This window comes from Patagioenas fasciata, chromosome 4 (assembly GCF_037038585.1).
Source record: "Patagioenas fasciata isolate bPatFas1 chromosome 4, bPatFas1.hap1, whole genome shotgun sequence".
Lineage (NCBI taxonomy): Eukaryota > Metazoa > Chordata > Aves > Columbiformes > Columbidae > Patagioenas > Patagioenas fasciata.
This window is the reverse complement of record NC_092523.1, coordinates 24870306-24891023: the sequence shown is the minus strand read 5'-3', so window position 1 is coordinate 24891023 and position 20718 is coordinate 24870306. Positions and strand designations below refer to the sequence as shown.

The following is a 20718-nucleotide window of genomic DNA, read 5'->3' as shown; positions in this document are numbered from 1 at the left end:
TCACGGTATTCCTAATAACTGTGTCTATATTTCATACACACTTCAGTAGACCCTACAAATTTCTATCATTGAGTACAATGAACTAAGACAGGCCCAGAGTTTTACTTTTTCATTAATTCATGTTTCAAAATGCCTGTTTTCCCAGGATATGAGATTCATGTGATGACACCGTCTGTCCATTTGTCTATCAGTCCCCTTTTCATCTCACCCAGAATTTGTTAACCCCTTGCTGATTCAATGAAACAAGATGGAGAAATACAGGGCAGAAAGATAATGAAGTTCTTAGAAGTTTCATGAAAATCTGCAGTTAGGTGGAAATGAAAGGCCTAGATTAGTTCCCCTACAGAAGGAAAAGCATGTGAAGCACAGATCCCCAAACTGGAGGCAGTATACATTGAGCTGGGCAATGTGGGCTGCCCTGTAAATATAGCTCTGTACACATAGCATTTTACTCAGCCACCAGATAGGAATAAAAATGGGTACAATGAATAGTGACATTACTAGAGGCTACAGAAATGAAATCCCTAGAAAACCAAGAATCGTCAGCTCTTCTGCTTTTTAAAATGGCAACAGTTCTTTCCTTTTTTATTTCTAACTGCTCTTTGCATTGTGGTTTTTCAGAAGGATAGTAACCTCCATCAAGAGTTGCGTTCTTCCAATACCAGACAGTGGACTTTATTAGAATGAAGGAAACACAATCTTGATTACTTTAACTAAGGGATGTCCACTTACAATCTTGTAGCTTTCATATTGCACACTTAAAGAAACATGAAACTCCTTAATTTTAGTCCGGAGAAAGATGGCAGAAAAAAGGGAAGATGATTAGAGAAAAGAAGGGCAATTTTAATGTCAGTTACTAGAAAATCCATTACAGAGTGTACTGTTTAGCTGATTGTCAATAAAATCCTGAAACAGAGAGCCGTATCAATGAAATACTATTGATTGTATGAATCAATAAATTAAAGTTTGAAAGAAATCTTGTGTAGCAAGCAAAGCTGTTATTTCTTACTTCTGCATTACTGCTCACTCTTAGAAACACCACCAGTATTACAGACTAGGTGCACAGCCGGCACTACAACTAATGTCTGAATTACAGAGATAAAAGTATAGGGACGGCACTATGTTTGAAGCCATTTAAGCTATTTCTCAGTTTCCTCCAAGATTATGGCCTTTGCAGGACACTGGAATGTGCTGCTGGCAGGCTAAGGAACAAGTTGAACCACTGGGACACGCAGGAAGACATAGATTTTCTACAGTCCTGTGTGGTGGGTGCTCCCGGCCTTCCTGCTGGTCATGGTGAGCAGAAGGCCCACATCTTCCTCCAAAAGCTTACAGGGATCGGGCAGCACTTAAAGATCACCAGACTGCCCTGCTAAAACTCTCCTCTAGTGTCTTTGTGCTTTATTTCTTACACAGCCACACAAAAGTCCACAAAAACAATCTGGTCCTAAAAATGGAGTACAGAGTTGCTAAGAACAAAACCTAGTGCAAGGCTTATGAAAGTTTTAGTTTCCAATTTTCTGAGCTGGCCCAAATTAATATTTAATGTGCAATTTATTTTCATGTGTCTCTGCATGTATTTTTTTCAAGTGTCACACAAAGATATGATAAAATACAATTCCAAAATGCAAAACAAGCAGTTTCTCCCAGAGTAATGGGAAGGAATGTAAATTATTCAGAATAAAAGCAACCCAATAAATTATGCTCTCTCCAAATAACTCTGAAAAAACCTCGTTCAGAGACAGGCTGGAAGAGCTCATGGGAGAACTAAGGAAATTTCCTTTGATGTACGTTCATCCTCTCCTGGAGTAATCAGGAGAGCCAGAGTTGGATCTTCTCTGACATTTACAGAACAATTTCAGCAACAGCACAGTTTATGCCTCTGGATCTTGCTAGAATGCTCAGATGTCAGTCATTTTTGAAACATCTTGAAAGGCAGGATACTATTTCTAGCAAAGATGTTCACAGATAAATGGATGTTTCTAAATGGAGTATCTTGAGATATGAGTGATTATTTTTTAAGATGGATGACCAAACAGATTTTCTAATTCTTAAACCTTTTGTAAACACAGTGATCCTAGGCCAGGGGACTTAGCAAAGGCTACAAAGACAGCTCTTGAAACCATTATTAAGGTACTGAAAGTGTTACCTGTTAATGACTTTTACACAAATGCATTCAAAAGGCTGAGTAGGAGAGGAAAATGTCACCAAGTGGTGAGACTTCAAATGTGGGGCCCTTTCAGTAGGGGTAAATAAGAAGTACTGAGTGGTGATCATGAAAAATGGGAAACGGTGTCTAGAAAGAGAGATTTTAGAAGGCAGGGGACATGCTGCAGTCTATCAAGGCTCATAAACTTTCTCTACAACAGAGAATCCGCTGTAAAAATGCCCTGTGTTCTTGATCTGATGAAAGAAGTACCCTCTTTGCTGGTACCTCATGTAAAGCCACAGGACTCGGGTAACAATTTCTGTTTTAAGAAGGGAACTATGTTAAAAAAAACCCAAATGCTACAGAAAATGCTGTAATCTTACCCCAGCTGCTGTTAAAGAATCCGAAAACTTCTTTGATAAAGATGAAACTTCATTGCACATGGCGCTTGTTAAACTGGTTTGAAAAAAAGAGACAAAGATAAAAATTCATCCTTGTCCTGTCAATGGATAAAAATCCTATGACTGTTTCAGGCACAAACTCCATCTTAGAAGCCAAGATTATTCTTAAGGCAATTTTATTTCTAGTAATTATTAAAATATTTTAAGGTAGATTTTGCTCATGATATAATTTTTATATTCATCCACTGAAAAATGATGACTACAGCAGCAAAATGATGTCATGTTGCTTCAAACATTAGTCTTACTTGATAGGGCAATATTTCAATTTTTAAAATTCTAAACTTCTAGTTTAACTATTGTTTTTCTGATGACTGCAACAACACGACTCCTAGAAATACTGTTGGAAATAAATCAAACCTTAATGAGAACAGTGAGAAGTTTCCTATCTAATCAATAAAACATCTACTCTGTACTAGAAGAGGAAGTACCCTTGTGGTTAAAATACGAACGAACAAGCAGATCTCGTTCTATTCCTAGATCTTTTACTGTTTTGCTAAACTTTCACAAATGCATCATACAGAACCTCATCCTGCAAGGTGCACCACACCTTAGCTCTAATTCTGAAAAATACTTGATTGAGTACTTCGTTTTAGACTGAAGTGTTCCTACGGACTTTGCTAGTGCTACTCGCATTCTTAAAGATAAACACTTGCTTAAATACTTTTCTTACTTAGGACTCAAGTGCTTACAATGTCTTAACATCAAAACCCACTGAAAACAGTAGAATCTATTACTACGGAGAGCTTGAGATATGAATTTTGAGTACTACCAGATAAACTGGCTTATTGGATTTATATTTGTTTTGTTGTGGTTTACTACAAAGTTGCTGATAAATATGGTTCTATTGTTTAGAATTACAGATTGATTTTTGCATATTTTTGGCAGACAAACACTAGATAGTGAATCTATTGGCAGACAATAAGACTGCATTATGCACTCTAAAAGCAAATTCTGTATGTGTTGGCACAGTATCTTTTGCAGAGGGAACAGGAAATGCAACCGAAATTATTACAGCATGTACATTCACTTGCTGGAGCAGAAACAACTTTTAGCCCCTGAATAGGTCATGTTTTTGTAAACATACATGTCAGCCATGTCAGAAAATGACAGGTAGCCTACATAACTTGCCTACATGAGAAAATGTAGCATCAGGACCCCTAAAGCCAATGCTGTTTGTTGATCCATGAACTTACTGTGCCTCCAAGTGCCAAAAGCTTAACAGAACTTCACAAATTTCAAGAAAATGTCAAATGTTCATATATGACATACGTAACACTCACTTTGTCAGTACTTTTGCTTGATCTTGAGCTGTTTTTTCTACTTCTTGCCCATGTAGAATTAATTCTGCTACTTTATGGAGCTGCTCGATACAACGAGCAGTCACCTCAGCCAGACTTTCAATGGACAGCTTGTAGATTTCCTTAAATTAAAAGCAGGGAATGCTATTATCAATAATAACAACACTGATCAATATGCCTATAGATATATACATATACATTAATTCAAAACATAGGAACCCTCCCCACTCCAACTGGAAATACCAGCCCATACATAGTGAAGTAATATCAGCCATAATATCATCCTCACAAACAATACCAGAAAATGAAATATCCACAGATGATAAAATACATACCTTATACTCATTCTGAAAAATTAGTAAGAACAGGTCTAGCATTTATTTAGACGGGAACTAGGTCAGTCTTTCAGATTTTTAACATAGCACTTTTAAACCTAGTTCTAACAAATACAAAGATCCCTTAGCTCTAGAATAAGTCATAATTACTTTCATGTAGAGCCAAAAGTATTGAGTCATCCCTCAGATGGATCTCCAGAGTAGAAATCAATAATACTCCCAATTAAAAAGTGGATTAAAAATTCTACCTAGCACTACGGTAGTACAGCTTTCACCAGCTGACACCAGCTTGAAATCTGCAATCACATAAAAATCTGTATTATGCAGCATAAGTCTGTTTCCTTATTTGTACCTTTTTTTGGTAAGAAAACATGACAGATAATTTATTTACTAGAATTCATTAAAAAAATCTTGACAAAGATACCAAGCACATTTAATATTGCTGTGACTTGGCACAAAATATTAAATCATAATAAACCTTATCAACAAGAGGGGTTGTCTAAATGGACACCAGGCCTTAAGTGCTATCTTTCATAAAGAGAATGAACACTTGTGAGTTGCCTAAATAATATTTCTGATTTGTCTGTTTGTGATTTAAACTGTTTAAGAGCTTAGATGAAGTTAAAGAATTTTTTCATGTATTGTCACTGGGAGAAAGATGCCCAGGAATGCTGACATATGACTTTCCATGTGCTATCGACATGACACCACAGAATCCCTCAGCTCACTTTGTGTTGTGTACACACATGCACACACACAGAACCACAGATAAAAAATAAAAACAATGTGATAGGCAGAGGACCTGCTACTCTGATATTTATTAATACTTCCGTGAGTTTATAAAATAAGGACAATGTATAAAACCAACACACAAAGATAAATAAGTAATCTTATCTAACAAAGTGTAACAATTTGCTTAATGAAATTTATCCTCCAAAAGCTATTTTACCTCCACAGTTTTGTTTTTATTTACTTCTGGTTTACCGCTGTCAATTTTATCTTGTTGTTCAGTGTTTTCTTCATCAGGTTCTCCAGATTTTTCTTTTAGCTTCCCTTCTATGTCCACAGAGGTGGAAGAACTTGCTTCTTCAAGCCAGTCATGAGCTTTTTTCCTAGCCTGCCAAACAAAGAACCCCAAAGTTCATTTCAAATAGGGAATATCAAATGATGTTCCTGAACATTAAATAACAATTATTTTTTACATTCAAAAGTTTAAACATATTAAGCCTCTTTGTGGCATTTAGTTAAGTGTACATTTATGAAACTGTAGGGAGAAGCATTTCTGGCTACTTAAAGATGGATCAACCAAGGATAATTCCTCTACAGGTCTGATATTCCTAGCCAACACATAGAGTGGGCATTAATACCAAAATTACTAATATTTCAGCTTTATGAGGTATCTTTCAAAGCAATTTACATAGAAAGAAAATTTCCAAATAAAAAAATAAGAAGGTGGTATAAAGGAAAAAAAAAAAAAAAAGGACAGGTAAGAAAGTGGTAGTAAATTCTCAAAGGAAAAATAACTAGAAAATCACTGTACCATCAGCTGCCTTCCTAGGCATGAAAGTAGATCAAAGTGAAAAAGCCTTGGAGTTTTATACACTTCAGACTACTGTTGTGGTTAGTAGGAAATTTATGATGTCTCTTTTTTAACATGCAGTCAAATAAGAATATGTTAAGCCCTAAGCCTGTGCTAGTTATCCATAGTCTGTCTATGTATCTAGAGAGAGAAATATTCATCTGAGCCTAAGAGCAGTAGGTCAATCACTTTAAAGGGGCCTGATAGTACAATGTGACTAGTGATGTGACCAGCTTCTAGCCATCTTAGATGATTGAAGCCAGATGAGATAAACCTAAGACCTTGCTTCTAGCTACGAAGGTCTGAAGAAGTGTCTCAGACGAATAAACATGATGAGCAAGAAAAATAATTCCAAACCTGACCTTTGCTCCCAGTGTGTAAGACCAAACCTGCTGTGCTCATGAGCTCTGTTCTGCTACATCATCTCTGGTTCAAGGCTTTCTAACACAGCCTGTTGTGCTAGCTTATCATCGCCACTGCATCACCTCACTAATCCCACTTCTTCTATGAAAGCTTTTCTGTATTCACAGCCGTAGTCCCACCCTCCTGTACTGCACTTTCTGAACCGAGCTGGGTACTGCGCTGTGTCAGATTGCAGCACAAACCTCTCCTTCTTTGCCCAGGAAACAGGGGCAGCTCACTCACAGGTGCTGACCTTGTTAAGCTTGTCAGGAGTAGCAGCAACGTGCAATTCAAAGAGCAGTTCAGTGAGCATGCTGACAAACTCCTCACCCATATCTGCTGCAAGAAAAAACAAGACAATTTTTGTTAGGGTGCTATCACTAGAATATTTTACATGATCAAATACATCCAAATAAATCCAGTCAAACAGTTTCCCCCAGCAGTAACAGTGACACAAGAAAGGGGTGTGTGCGTGTATATGCTCAAATAAAGAGAACAGCACCAGAGAGACCCGTACAGCCTCATATGCTAGCTTGACACTTTGACTACTCTTTCCACACCATTTTAAATTCCACTAAGTTTCGCAGAAACAAGGAAGAGAAGAAGCTGCATGATCCCTAGTTATCTGACAAAAATACATGACCCACAAAATAACCAAAGAAGAGATACAAACCTATCCTCTCAAACCAAGGAATAAAAATTGCAGCAGGGCCAGATACAAATAAGCTTCAGAGGAAACACACTGAAAAACATGTTCTCTATTGCTCTGTCTGCAAACCACAGCTGAGAGGTGTGTTTTCTTCCTATTTTAAGATTGAGCTTTGCTTAAATGAAGAATGTATTCTGTCCTGCTCTGGAGTAATGAACCTTAAAGAATCTGCACTTTTATTTCACAAGATTTATGAACAAAGATAAATATCACTTGTATTTGAACTTCACCTTTATTATATATGTTCTTTTGAATACTTGTAGTTCCCATATTCGAACACGTTCTAAGTTCCTAAAAGTTGGTATTTTGCTTGATTCTGTTCATCTGCATTAACTGAGTTTGGAATCTTCATTAGCATTTTCTGGTGGAATATATAAAATCCATTTTTTTTTAGCCTGATGACACTAAAAGGTCCAAGTCCCCATTATCCTGATAGAAGTCCAGCTACTTCAAAAATGAATTTCATGTCTTTCTGCATTCCCATTTTTTGGTTCATTTTTAAGGTATGGTTATTTTTTCCACTTTTACGCAAATCTTTAGTACTGGGCTTAAAAGCAGAGGGCCACTACTCTCCAATGAGTCCGCGGATTTTGGTGGAACTGTTTACAGTCTGCCATACCTTGCAACATGTGGAAAGGTGGTGGAATCTGACACTCAGATTATACTCTCTTAGCGCAAAAGACATCTCACCTTTGCTTGTCAAGAGAGTGCTTGTCTTTGGTGCTGTAAAATAAATTCGTATTTAGCATGAAGAACTCTTCACCTGCAGTGACCAAGAGACTGAGCTTTCCTCTTAACAGCAGGCGAGCAGGTCAAGAGGTATTCTGGTAAGCCAAAGAGATGCACAGATGTAATCTCATTGCTGCCCTTATCAGTAAATTTTCGCAATAGCATTTTCAGGTTTTGCAGTCCAGCACCTCTTGGATACACTGAATTCACTTGTCCTTAAAACAATGCCAAATTGTTCTATAAACTGCAGCAGGCTGAAAACTGGTAAGTAGTTTACTTGATCAATGCAAAGTTACCAAAATTGTTGATAACTGGCATAATCAATTCAAATCTCACTTTGGTTACTGTCTCCCTGAACCTCACATATGAAAGTTTTGGTGTTAATGGCTTTCAAAGTGTAGGTAAAACTACGTTTTCAGGTATTCTCCTCTCATTTCATAAACAACTGAAAGGAAAAGAAGCTGCAGGGAAAAGTACATGAAAGGGCTGCACAATCAAAGTAAGAGGAAACATTAGAGAGAAGGGTATGCATTTGGCTTTCTCCTACTTGTGTCAGAAAATATATTTTCTTTCTTTTCAGACTGATTTTGCACCTGACTGTTGAGCAAAGACACAAACCCCACTACAATTCAGTTTAAAAGTTGCCAAGCAGAAAGCCTACCCCCAATCCTTTCCCAAAATGGTTCTCCAAAGATCACTGCAGTAATTTCTCCTTGTGTGGGACTGAAAGTCTTTATGGTAGAAACTAAAAGAAGCACTAACATGTCTAAATGAGACCCTGGGAGTCCAGGATAAGAAGGGATCCTGAGAGTTTACAGAAAACAAATGGCCACTTAAATGCAGAGTACTGGTTTTCCTTCCAGCGAGTCTTTTGCTAAATATATATAGCACTGACAAATGACACCATATAAATAACATGACTTTGATGATGAGAAAGTGGTAACAAATTAGCAACAAGTGGTAATTATTTTCAAATACTGCTTAGTGGCTAGATAAGATTTAACACTTTCAAACACCATTAGTTAATCTCTGACTTTGTAGAGGATGGCTTCCTTACATAAAGGAAAAAAAACCCACAAGTTTTATTGAGCTAGGAAGCCTAAATCAGAACTCTACTGAAGGCAAGTTAGTTGTTGTTTCGAACTGTTTAGCAAGCAGGATTAAAACTCAAAATTCCTCCATAGAATTGAACATAGACTGCTATTTCTTCCTAGATTAGGTAGCTTAAGTAAAAATAAGTAATTCTGTATGCAAAATATGCTAATAAAAAAGATGGCTTACTGACTTGATTTTATAAGTGTAAAACCTATTAATGTGCTTAAGGGGATCTTAATTGCATTAACTAGCTTGAGCTAAGAAAACTAACTAGAATGAAGCGTTATCTTTACAGCAAGACATGAGCTGCATTTAATCCTGATCAGCCAACCCATTGTTAAACTTCACTGTCTTTTATCTATGCTGGGTGCCAAATGTTATTTATTTTTGGTCACATTAAAAACAGACCATTTTCTTAGCATAAACATCAGTTGTGCCACAGAAATACGCTTAAGGTCCCAACAAGTAATTTCCAGTAAACAAGTCCAATTTAAAAAACAAACAAAAAACCAACTCAAACCCAGACCCTAAAAGATGTGCTTCACTGAAAAAAAAGACCACCAGAGAAAATGTCACTTTGTGCAAGACACAGAGCTTTTCCTGGGGGCTGGTTTCAAAGCGAGGAACTATTTCCCACAGCCATTAAGGAGCAACAGACACCTCATGAATCTTTGCTCTTAAGCAGATAACACATTTTCTTGACTTCTCACAACCCTACAGAAGAATGTGGGGTTTAAAGAGTGACAAGGGAAAAAAAAAACAGCACAAAACTCCACCATAGTAAGACTTAACACTAAACACTTGCTGTCCCCCCTACCCCTGCCAAGAAGAAACAATAAGCTCTCTGTGAGAGACATCATTGCTAGAAAAAGCAGTCCGAGCAGAAAATACTTTCCAGTTAGAACACGTGGATGTTAACAGACTTTTAACTTTTCTGAAGGATAAAGAAATCATACCTCGCCATCTTGTCAAATGTAGGTTTTATGGGCAAAGCACCCCTGTGAAGAGCAAAAGGATGTGGAAGAAATATCTTTTTATGTTTCTGAAACACAACAATATGGTGTTTGATGGCACAAGCCAGTCTTTGGTCAGGTCAAGGGGACTGTTTCTATCAGCTAGAAGATATTTGGTATGGATCTTGCAAGCCTGGAGACACGAACTACGGTGGCTTTAGGCTAACTTCTCATTCTTCTGCTCTCAGCCTATTACGGGAAATGCCAAAATTCCCAACTTGTTTTGCCACTAACCAAAGCATCCACCCGCTTTATTGTAACTTCTGTGAGCTAATCTGTGGGCTGTCACGCTGGTGCCGTTCTGTTCAATGCTGTGCACCATGTCACGGTTGCAGCACGCTTCTGCTGCTTCAGCTTCTTCCTCACGCTCCACATGCCACCTCTTGCCAAGCAACACCTGGGAAGCAGCTTTGCCGCTATGTTTCAAAGCGACTTTCCTTCAAGAAGTTCAAAGTTCTTAAGTCTCCTTATTACACTCTCATCTTTTCCTGTTCTAGCAAGGGAGGGTGCAAAGTGAGGACAAAGTTGCTAAACAGAAAAGCATTTCTAAACACTGCAAAACTTTCAGATGACACAATTTCATAAACAGATTCTGTAAGAAAACCTCAGTTATCCCAAAGGTTATTATTTTCTCTTATTTTTGTTTTGCTTTCACTGATGATATAACAATGTAATACAAGACTTCCTTATGTTATGTTTTCTGTATCTCACACCTCAATTACCAAAAAAAATCAAAAATAAGCATTGATCAGCTTCCAGAACTTTTAGAATATTAATTCTAGTGACTACCTTATGAAAATTATTAGGAAGTCAGAAATTATTATTTGGATTGCAATTTTAAAAAGTACTATATACGGAAGTACCAATTATTCATATGGCTAAGACTCTGTTATTCTAATTACCTTTCTGCGGCTGCACTGCTGCATCATCTGATTCCTTTGGGACAAAAATCTCTTTTATAGCAATTAAATCATTTTTCACAGTCTCCAACTGCTCTCCATCAAGTGTTGCTAAATATGACTGAATCTGCAAAAGAATGGACAGTAAGCATTCCACAACAAAACAGAGCATTTCTTAAATGCTAATTTAGAGCATGACACCAAAATAAGCTAAGAAATGGAAACTTACATTATGCTCAATCTTGTTCCTAACCTTTCAATGTCGACACATTTTTAGTTTTCATCAACAAAATCGGTTGAGTATCACAAACATTACTGCAGCCTTGCAAGATCATCAGGTTGCTACCTTCTCCCAGAACATTAGCTTCGAATTATACATCTCTGGTTTAATTACAAACTGTAAAAAGCATTTTGGGATTGCTGGGATGAAGACAGCAGGCAAAAAGAGCACCAGCAGAATTCATGGTTAGTCTGAGCACTCACAGGAAGAGCTGGAAAAAGAAGCCAGTTTCCCTTCCTTCAAAACACAACCAAAATTATCGACAGTCTACCTGTTCCAAAGAATGTACTGACAGGTCTATGCATGTCTCAGGGATCTGCAAGTCTTAGAATCATAGAATCATTTTGGTTGGAAGAGACCTTCAGGATCAGAAAGTCCAACCATAACCTAACTCCAGGACTAAATCATATCCCTAAAAGTCCCTGCGTATCTAATAGGGTTGTAAGCCTGAGAGGGATGGAAACGGATTCTTTAAATCACTGTTTGCACTGCAGTTTATGGTGTTAATCCTGTGACCACACTCTGCCTATGGAAGCCAAGAGAAAAGCCATTTTACTTTAAGGTTTGTTTCAAGTTTTGTTTTTGTTTTTGTTTTTTTTTCAAGCTTGCTTGACATATGTGCAGACTGGCCGAAGGAGAGACTGGAGAAAGACTGTTATTTTCTTGGGTTCCTCCTTGATGTATCCAGCTCATAAGCTCAAGGTTAAATGAAAGATAAAGTTGTGAGACCCAGCTCAGGTTGTGAGGGGCTACATTGTCCACTTCATAGGATTAAGGTGGAACTTTTCGTAATGGAAACTTTTAAAATAAAATCTTTAAAATATTCTAAAATCACTGCTATTAGAAGCACATAGGACAATTAGCAATGTCTTCAGTCTCTTTCGTGCTCCTCTTTTGGCTTTTGGGCTGTTAGTACAGGTCTCAGGCTTACAGGATGTTAAGTATTTTTGTGTGTGTGTATGGTAATTGGAATATTTATCAGGGAATTGGACTTATTGACCCACACAGCTGCATTCAATCCTGTTGGAGTGAGCAGGACTATGAACAAGGGGTTTTCATGGACATAACATGAAGCACATCAAAAACCTGCACGTGTCTTACTTACCCTGTGGTATTTCACTGTAAAAGAAAAATAGTGTTGACACATGCAATTAACCTGAACTTGTTTTTTATTTATCTCTTTCCTGTTTTGTGGGGGTTGGTTTGTTTGTTTTCCAAAAGCAGGCCCTTGAACCTTACCTGTGGGTTTTGAATTTATAATTTTTCATTTAGATATAATTGCAAAAAACCCAAAACAACATGGTCAGTATGTACTTAGTTGTTATTAATATATGCTTCCTTCATTTGTTAGAGGAAATAATAAATTAAAAAAAATAAGTTGGTTATTTTTATTATAAAATAACCCAGAGGGCAAGGCATGCTAATTACAAAAACAAAGAAAACTTGTATTTTAAGAAATTTTTTTTAGAAAACTGTTTCAGTATAAAATACTACTGCTGGGAATTTATAAAACTCTATTAATCCACTGTCAGAGATCTACTGACCTACTAGCAGAGTCAATAAACTGATAGCAGAAATTAAAAAATATATTTATCATATAGACCCTAGTAACATTAGCATGGTCTTCAGAAAGACATTTCTATACTTCCACTAATAGTATCTTGGGGTAGTTTTACGTAACTGCAAAAACTAAGACAATAAAGGCAGCTTAGGAATTGAATAAGTAATCTGGAATTCATTTTAATTCACTGGCCTCCAGGTGCTGTAGGTCTGGAATTTCTGAATGCAGGTATCAGTGACTGATCCAAAAACAAAAGCCTTCAACCTGAAAAGACATCTGTACAGTGTCACAAGCTGAAAAATACAAACTATGTATGGTCCTAACAAAAATAACTTTCAGCTATGAAGCTGCTTGGTTTGAGTTAATCTTGGAGATAAATTTTAGGTGTATTGAGATTGATCTCCTGAAGCCAAGGACGGGCTCATGGGACCAATCCAGCTTTCTCTGAAGCCGACAGAAAACTTACTGTTCATTCCACATGCACCTGCAGAGTGAAATTAATGTAAAGATTGATTTTTACCAACCTTTTTGATTTATGCTGTCTGCATACTGTACCTGAGCTTCACTTTCATTTGACAGGATTTCCAGAGCTTCAAGATGAGACAAACCTTGGAATTCATCAAAAAGTAGTCCATAATGTGCTGTTCTTTCAACTGTAACTTGCTGGGCCCGCCTCTGTTTCTCTTTTTCTTTAGCTTCTCGCAACAGCTGCAAAAACACATAATTTCTGTTGTTTTATTGGTAGTGCTGTAGGTATGACAGATTTTATTACTTTCTGCTTCTGCTTGTCTAGGAAGTAGTAATAAAATTTGGGGCTATATCACACCTGCAGAGCTGAAATTTTAGCACTGAAATATCTAACTTCTTTTTTGATAAACCTCTCTAATAAAATATTTAAGTAGTATTCTAAGTGTCATTTTCCCAAAAGTAATTTCTAACCATCATTAAACAAACAAACAAACCATGATCAAATAAATAATCTTGTTTATGCTCTCAAAAGCAACATCAGCTATGGATACCGTATAATAAATTTAGCCACCAATTACAATGAAAGAAAAATAAAAAGGACTATTTCATACACAGCCTTAAAGAGTTGTGTGATCCATTCTACAGACCACAAAATGGAAAGAATATTATTTTCAGGACCTGCTTGCATAAATAATGCATGTATATAGTATTTCCTTTAAAATATTTTTAGCAGATACAAAAGTCAGTTCACGTGACAGCAGGACTGACGAAAGAGATTGGCCTGATAAGGTATGACTTCTACCAAAAGTGGGGCAGAGCTACACTCCAAATACTTGGGGACATTTCGGAGTGATCTTCTTATACACTTCTATTTGTGGATAAGAAGGACAGAATAGCATATGGAATAGGATCTTCTATTCTCCTTCTGTTCCCAGGTAGGAATGGCCTCTCACATGAATTTGCAAGAGTAAAGCTGGTAAATGCAGCTGAACTGCATCATAAGTCATATATAAGCCCCTGAATACAGGTGAACTCTTGGCTCTTACACTATTCCATCATTCAGAATTGCTACAATATTGTCTTCAGTTATTCATTTGTTACAAAAGATTTATGATGGTAGATCTTTCAGTCTTCAACTTCGAAAGATCACTCACAAAGTTTTATGTACAAATCACCCAAAAGTAAGCACTGTGTTATAAAACACATGAGAACTGATTTATGTCACTTTCTGCCTCAGATTTTTTGTGTGAATTCACACACATTATTTATAAGGTGTGCTCAAAAGCTCATTTTAACCCTGTGGTTCTTACCATGAGTTACTTGCTTTTGGCCTACCACAACACTATCAGTCTGTTCACACTTACAATGACAAACACTAGAGATGAAACATCTTATTAAAAGAAAAACACCATACTCCTCTTTACAAGGAAGTAAACACAGAAAATGAAAAACTTTTTGCAACATCAATTGATTTCCACAAGTGTCTACAGAGCTGAAATAATTTTGTACTGACAGCACTTATACTCCTCTTTTGTTTTTATTGTGTCTCTGAACTTTTAAACATGCAAGTCATGACTGCATAAGGGTACTGTTAGTTTAGATGGATATTAAGATACAACTTTTCACAGCTTTAATTCCTAATGAAACATATGTCATATTCCAGTATTACTCATTCCCAAGGAAATGAGTACAGTGATGTTTATGATGGAAGATACCTATCTACAGTTGTTACAAACACACCAACAATTTGATTCTATCTCCAGAGTGTAATGGTTTATCACCACATATACTATCTGACTAAAATAAGCTATTGCACATGTGATTATGCAGAAAAGATGACTTTACGTTTTGTGGTTCTGTGAAGAAAAATAAAGTGGAACAAATATAAAGCATAATATTTATCTCCATAAGCCTAGCCAGTGTCTACTGCAATAAATAAAGCCTCTCCCTGAGGCATCTGAAATTCTGGAAAAATAATCTGAAACTGCATTGACTGAGCTGTATTTAAATAAATCCAACCTGAGACAGAGAAACTGTTCTTGCCATCAGTGTTTTGGTTCTCTTAAATCCAGGATCACTTTCTGCAAGGACATTCATGGTTGTCTTCCCAATAAATTCCAAAGCATCTAAGCCTCCAGATAATACACTTTTCCCCTGTATAAAATAACACAATGTGGTTATTTTCTTTCCACTTTATGCTAACATGAACTGTAAAGAACACTGCTTTTGTTGATACTATCTTTGAACATTCAGGTCCCTAGATTTTCTATGCTTTAAATAACAATAGGATTGATGCATTTATAAAATTGTATTACTTTGTTCTGAACACTTTTCAAAAAGAAAAAAAATTAGCTATACCAATATTGCTAGTTAATTAAAAGACTCACACTGGAGCAAATACAACACCTGTTGCCAATAAAAAAAAATGTGAATAATACCACTTAAATTTCATCCACAGTCTGTGGGAACATATTTTAGATATGAATAATATGGAGCCAAAATCCATCATGAACATTACCTAATTTCTAAAATGTTGACACTAGTGATGACTCTGGAACTGTCTATCGAAATACAGTTGTTTTCCCTGTGTCTTCAAATTAGCATCAGCCCTCTCTCAATTTTTCATGTGCTCTGAAGAATTTTCACCAGCTAAAGATTTCCATTTCAATCTGGATTATGCATCTGTCAGATACTCAAATGCTGATGTAACCTGATATATAATGGAAAACCCTACCAAAGTCTCGAATAGTATTACAGGCAACTTGCTGAAACCTCAAGTTATTCTTTTTGTTTGGTAACATTCATCACTGCGGTATAGCAGCTTCTCTAGGTTTGCGTAAGGGTACATTTCTCTTATTTGCAAATCTTATACAATGCCCAGGTAATCTTACTTCTGTCCAGCTCTCACAAGCTCCATGATGCTCCAGATTCTGTAGCAACAGCCTTGGGAATAATCTATAAGAATCTCCCTCTGCTCCCCAAATCTTTGATATTAGTGATGAAGCACTCAGACTGAACTGGATATGTGCTAAAAGAGAATTGCCACTTCGTAAAACATGCTCAATGGGGAGTTAGTCTTCTATTCCTTTCTACTTAAGGTCTCATAATTTCCAGGGAACCACAATACTGAAAAGCTCAGAGGAAAATGTTTGCTATGGTAATAGTGTGTAAGAAATGTTGGGGAAGAAGGTGACACAAAAACTGATTTGGAAACAGCATGGTACCGGATTTTGCAAAAGCAGAAAAGGATGAAGTGCAAGACAGAAAATATATGGAGAGTGTAATAGGAAAGAATCCTGACTCACTGAGTCTGCAATCAGATCACCTTCTGGGAAGGCTAAAATGAAATGAGAGCCTAGATAGAGAGGTGAAGGTAAGGGTCAGGGACTAACAATACAGAGTTTAGTAAAAGCCTTAAAATAAGAAAATTGAATATTTTCTTATTTTATTTGCCTTCAAAAATGATAACAAATCTTATCATACTTTCTCTGGGATGACTTAACTGCATAAAAAATTAGATGATGATACCACAACTATAAAAAATAGATTTCCCTAGAATTTCCAGAATTCTACATAATTCAGAAGACCATATTTTTCACTGAAACTGGTGCCAAAGTAGTAACGGACTTAGTTGTATTTGAATTTTTTTTTTTTCTTTTTAATTTGATACAGTTATTTTGCCATGGAAGAGACTCTAAACAGACTGGCAATAGAACTATTTTTACAAAGACCTACAATTTAACAAATGTGACCTACAATGAAGTTGCACATAAAAATTATGAAGAATAACTGAAGTAGAGAGGCCAGCTAAAATGACTCACTGTGTTCTGTACAGCATTAGTGATAGCTGACAACATGCCGCGAGATCCAGATGATGGAGAAGAAGGAATATTCTCAGAACACCTTTGGTCCAGAGGATCTTCTGCTTCTAACAAAAGAAAAAAGCAAGCTACGACATACTTCCAATGCTACAAGTCACAAATTACAGTAAACTGGATTCTGTGATCAAATCTTAAATTTCGTAAATGGAACTAATTTGGTAGTGTCAGTTTTGTCCAATTTCCATGACCCTGAACTTACGTATAACTGGTGTTTCAGCTGTAGGAGGCTCTGCTGTTTCCAAAGATGCTGAACTTGTGTGATGAATTCCCAGAGTAGTTTCTGCTTTTTCCTTTACTGCTGTTATCCCATGACCTGCAGCAGAAGCGTATTTTAGATTATATGATTTGAAACTTATTACTAACAGTGCATAATATTCTTATACTCCACAAATTATGACAATCAGAATAACCTCGGTTGCCCTTTTTTTTTTCTTTTTTTTTCTTTTTTGTTTTACTATATCCAGCATATTAACTGACTAGAAATTATAAAGCTGAGATACAATACAAATAACACTAGATCTGAAATGTAAAACTCATTTCAGTGGCACACCTAAGTTTAGTTCCTTGCTTTTCAAAACACTAAATATTGTACCACAATCAGTTTAAACAGAAATTGATGGTCCTCCTAATGTCATGAGGTCTGGCCTTATCTAGTTTTCAGAAGTCTAGAACAATTAACCCACAATTAATGGACGCGGGTGACTGCAGGGCTGAGGCAAGGAATCTGCCCTTCTGTCTGCTGCATCGGTGCTATGTGAGGTAAGCATCTGAGGAATACTGACCCAGGTCCTCAAAGTTATTTCAGGATTTAAGCTCATCAGCTGCTCATTTGAAGTCAAATTCTGAAATGTCTCTCCTCAAAGCTGCTATTTAAATAGACTTTGTAAAGTCTGTTGGTGTCAGAGGACACAGATCAAATTATTGCTCCAGTGGCAGCTGAACTCCTACAGAGATTTTATCACCTTTACCTGATGCATACATCGTGAAACCCTAACTCTCTGTTCTATTAAAATGGTCTAGCTTAATGTAAAGAATACATGTTATTAGTGTTTTTATCTGAATAATTTTGACAGAGCAGGATTGCTTTGGTGCTTTTCTACACAGAGTTTACTTACACTAGTAGATCACATGGACTGGCAATATCCTGCTTTAGGACAGAGTGGGACTGCCTGGTAGTCAAGTCAGCAAAAGGAGGCAGTAGCTTCCTAATCTGCACCAGCCATTGTTGAAAAACACTGCCATTAAAAAAGGTTGCCCTCAAATTATCTGCCTGTTCTGCTTCTGCATATAACCACAAGTGTGTTCATGATGTGCTTCTCTAATTACAAATGATCTAGCTAGCACATCTTCCTGAGCTGGAAGTTTCCGCACATCAGCTCAGATGCAATAAGTAAACAAGCAACCGGGCGAGCAATATTTCTTCCCAACACAAAATGAAATGGCTTCAGTGACGCTATTTGATTTTTCATTGCACAGTACACTGCTACTGCACTTCACGTAAAGCTGATTGCTTCTAGTAGCAGGACAATACAGTCTTTTAACTATCTGCCTAACTACTTATGAGCAATATTAATGACAACTTCATACTTCTTTGCTTTGTTACCTTAAACCCAACTGTAAATAGACAAATGATTTCAGAGAGGGTGTCAATACAGATGGTCAGGCAGATACCTAGACATCTGAGGCATGAAGTCAAGCATAACAATTAATTAAATGTTGTCCATAGTTTCCCACAATGTGTGCACTTTCTACTGGAAAATTTCAAAGCATCTTCTCTGAGTTACACTAACTACAGAAAAATAGCCTATCATTTGACAGTGCTCTGCAGTGTTCTGAATAAACAGATACATATATATACACATAATGTACCTGCATGTGTGTGTAGTCATACAAACATGCTTTTGAACATCTGATTAAAGAAAGATGCAGCAAAACTATTTGAAATGCAGTAGGAAGGAGGAAAGCTTAGGTTTATGATTCTATGATTTCCAGATGGGTTGCATATCAGCTGCCCTATGAATTCAATAACAAATATACCCTAGAAAACATACATGAAGCAGCACTACAAAAAAATCACATACAAGAAAACTACAGTATCTGGAGGTAAACATGAAGAACCGATGTCCCCTAAGGAAAAGATGAGCAGAAACAAGTAATTTTCTATGTTATAGCTGCATGGGATCCTGATGTTTTACACTGAAACAGAAAGACTAAGCAGATAAATGCTTTTACCCGTCTAAAGAAAATATGACCTTTGTCCATTTAATCTCATGTCTTACAAAATGCAGCAGTACATCCAACTGTACAGGACACACTAGGTCATGCACCACAGTGATTTAAGTCATTGCTGGATAACTTCTTGCCTTTTGCAAAAGCTGTTCCAATGCAGATACTAGAGAGTGGGCTACTACTGTGCCTAATCCCAGTCTCCTGGTTCAAGGAAAATGTTAGCATGGACAGATTCTGCAGTCATTTATTTATGCTCCAAATTCCTGGGACTCAAATAACTATGAATTGTGCTTTTAAACTAGTGTAATAGATATTCCAGGTAACATGTCTTTCCATTTCTCCTGATCACAACTTTTTAAATAAGCAAGAGAGTTCTATTCTTTCCACTAACTTACTTTGCACTCGACTTGCTAACAAAATACCATTGTTCTGTAATGATATAGAAAATGAACTATGAACATTAAGCAAAAAATTTCTTTTAACTGTGTGCGAAAGTTATGAATCTTAAGATTGATTTCCCAGTTCTTTTCTGTACCTAAACGGGTTTTTGTGTGTTTGTTTGGTTGGTTGGTTTTTTTAAATATACTCTGTAATGCAGTTCTCATGGTTTTGCAGACAAGTTTATACTTCCAAGAAAAGGAAGCACACAGTTGCTGTACTGATATTTAAAAACTTACAAAAGGCAGCATTTTCAGAGGTGTGGTTACACGCACTAGAATGATAAGAAAATATTTCATGTCTGTTAAGAGTGGTTTTGCTGAACTAAGTTGTATGGCATGTATGTTTGATTATAATAACAAACCCAGATGAGACCAGATGACCACAGCTGAAGTCAGTCAGCACTGTTAGATACACATACAGGCACTAACATGGCAGAAGGGCACGTTGCTTTGCAGGTGAAAATTACTTGTCATTTCAAAAGGCACAGAAATAAAAGAGGTTATGGGAGATGAGCCTACATTTAAGAGAAAAAGGTGCAATGGTTTTGTTACATTGGGTGTGGTAGGGCAACTGAGCTGATACTGTAAACTTAGAAACACCTCCAACAGCTTCATTTACTCCTCTGTAACAGCAGGGACAGAAGAGCTATGCAATGGGTGTTACTAACTGTGTGCTTTTCGAATAAAAGCATTTTTTCTTGTATTGTTGCTTTTGTTTTTCTTGCCTATATAATTTCTTTTCTTCCTCTTGGCTGGCAATTTCAGCAGAACATTGTTCATCTTGGTAGGTGGAATCTTTCTCTTGTAAAGGAAGGTTTTGCAAGGAGTGTCTAAAAACGTGGCCTGAGTCTGAGTTTGCCTGATCTGCCCCTGGCCGGATTACAGCGTTCGCAACCACCTTAGTCTGATACATCCCATTTGACTTTATACTCTCTTATCTTCCACCTCCCAGCTTGGCAGCCTTGGATTCCCTCAGAGCCGAAAGACGCCAACAGACACCTTTGGAGGGCAGCTCAGCATGTCTGAAATCTAAACCATTCTTTGTAGGAATCGTGCTCCCTTCTCAATCCAGGACTCACTGCTTCAGTGGTTTTGGATGGGGAGGAAGAGGTTGGGATTCTGTCCCTGGCCACTGCATAGTCTTTGTAACCTGTGCTGCAACACAGGGGCATTTCTGAAGAAAAATCGAT

The 20718-nt window shown here is 37.0% G+C and overlaps 1 protein-coding gene across 2 annotated transcripts in view; it reads right to left on the bottom strand.

Annotated features, from left to right (window-relative positions):
* FAM114A1 (family with sequence similarity 114 member A1) overlaps nt 1-20718 on the bottom strand; it is a 36187-nt gene that overhangs the window by 4914 nt on the left and 10555 nt on the right. Inside the window, exons 4-12 of one of the 2 annotated variants that reach the window (XM_065837491.2) lie at nt 17059-17172; nt 16800-16906; nt 14998-15132; nt 13066-13218; nt 10673-10796; nt 6478-6563; nt 5193-5360; nt 3891-4030; nt 2533-2605 (exon numbers count right to left, since the gene is read on the bottom strand). In XM_065837491.2, the coding sequence (XP_065693563.1) occupies nt 2533-2605; nt 3891-4030; nt 5193-5360; nt 6478-6563; nt 10673-10796; nt 13066-13218; nt 14998-15132; nt 16800-16906; nt 17059-17172 (1100 nt within the window). The remainder of the gene's footprint in view (nt 1-2532; nt 2606-3890; nt 4031-5192; nt 5361-6477; nt 6564-10672; nt 10797-13065; nt 13219-14997; nt 15133-16799; nt 16907-17058; nt 17173-20718) is intronic. The other variant, XM_065837492.2, reaches the window with a different exon arrangement.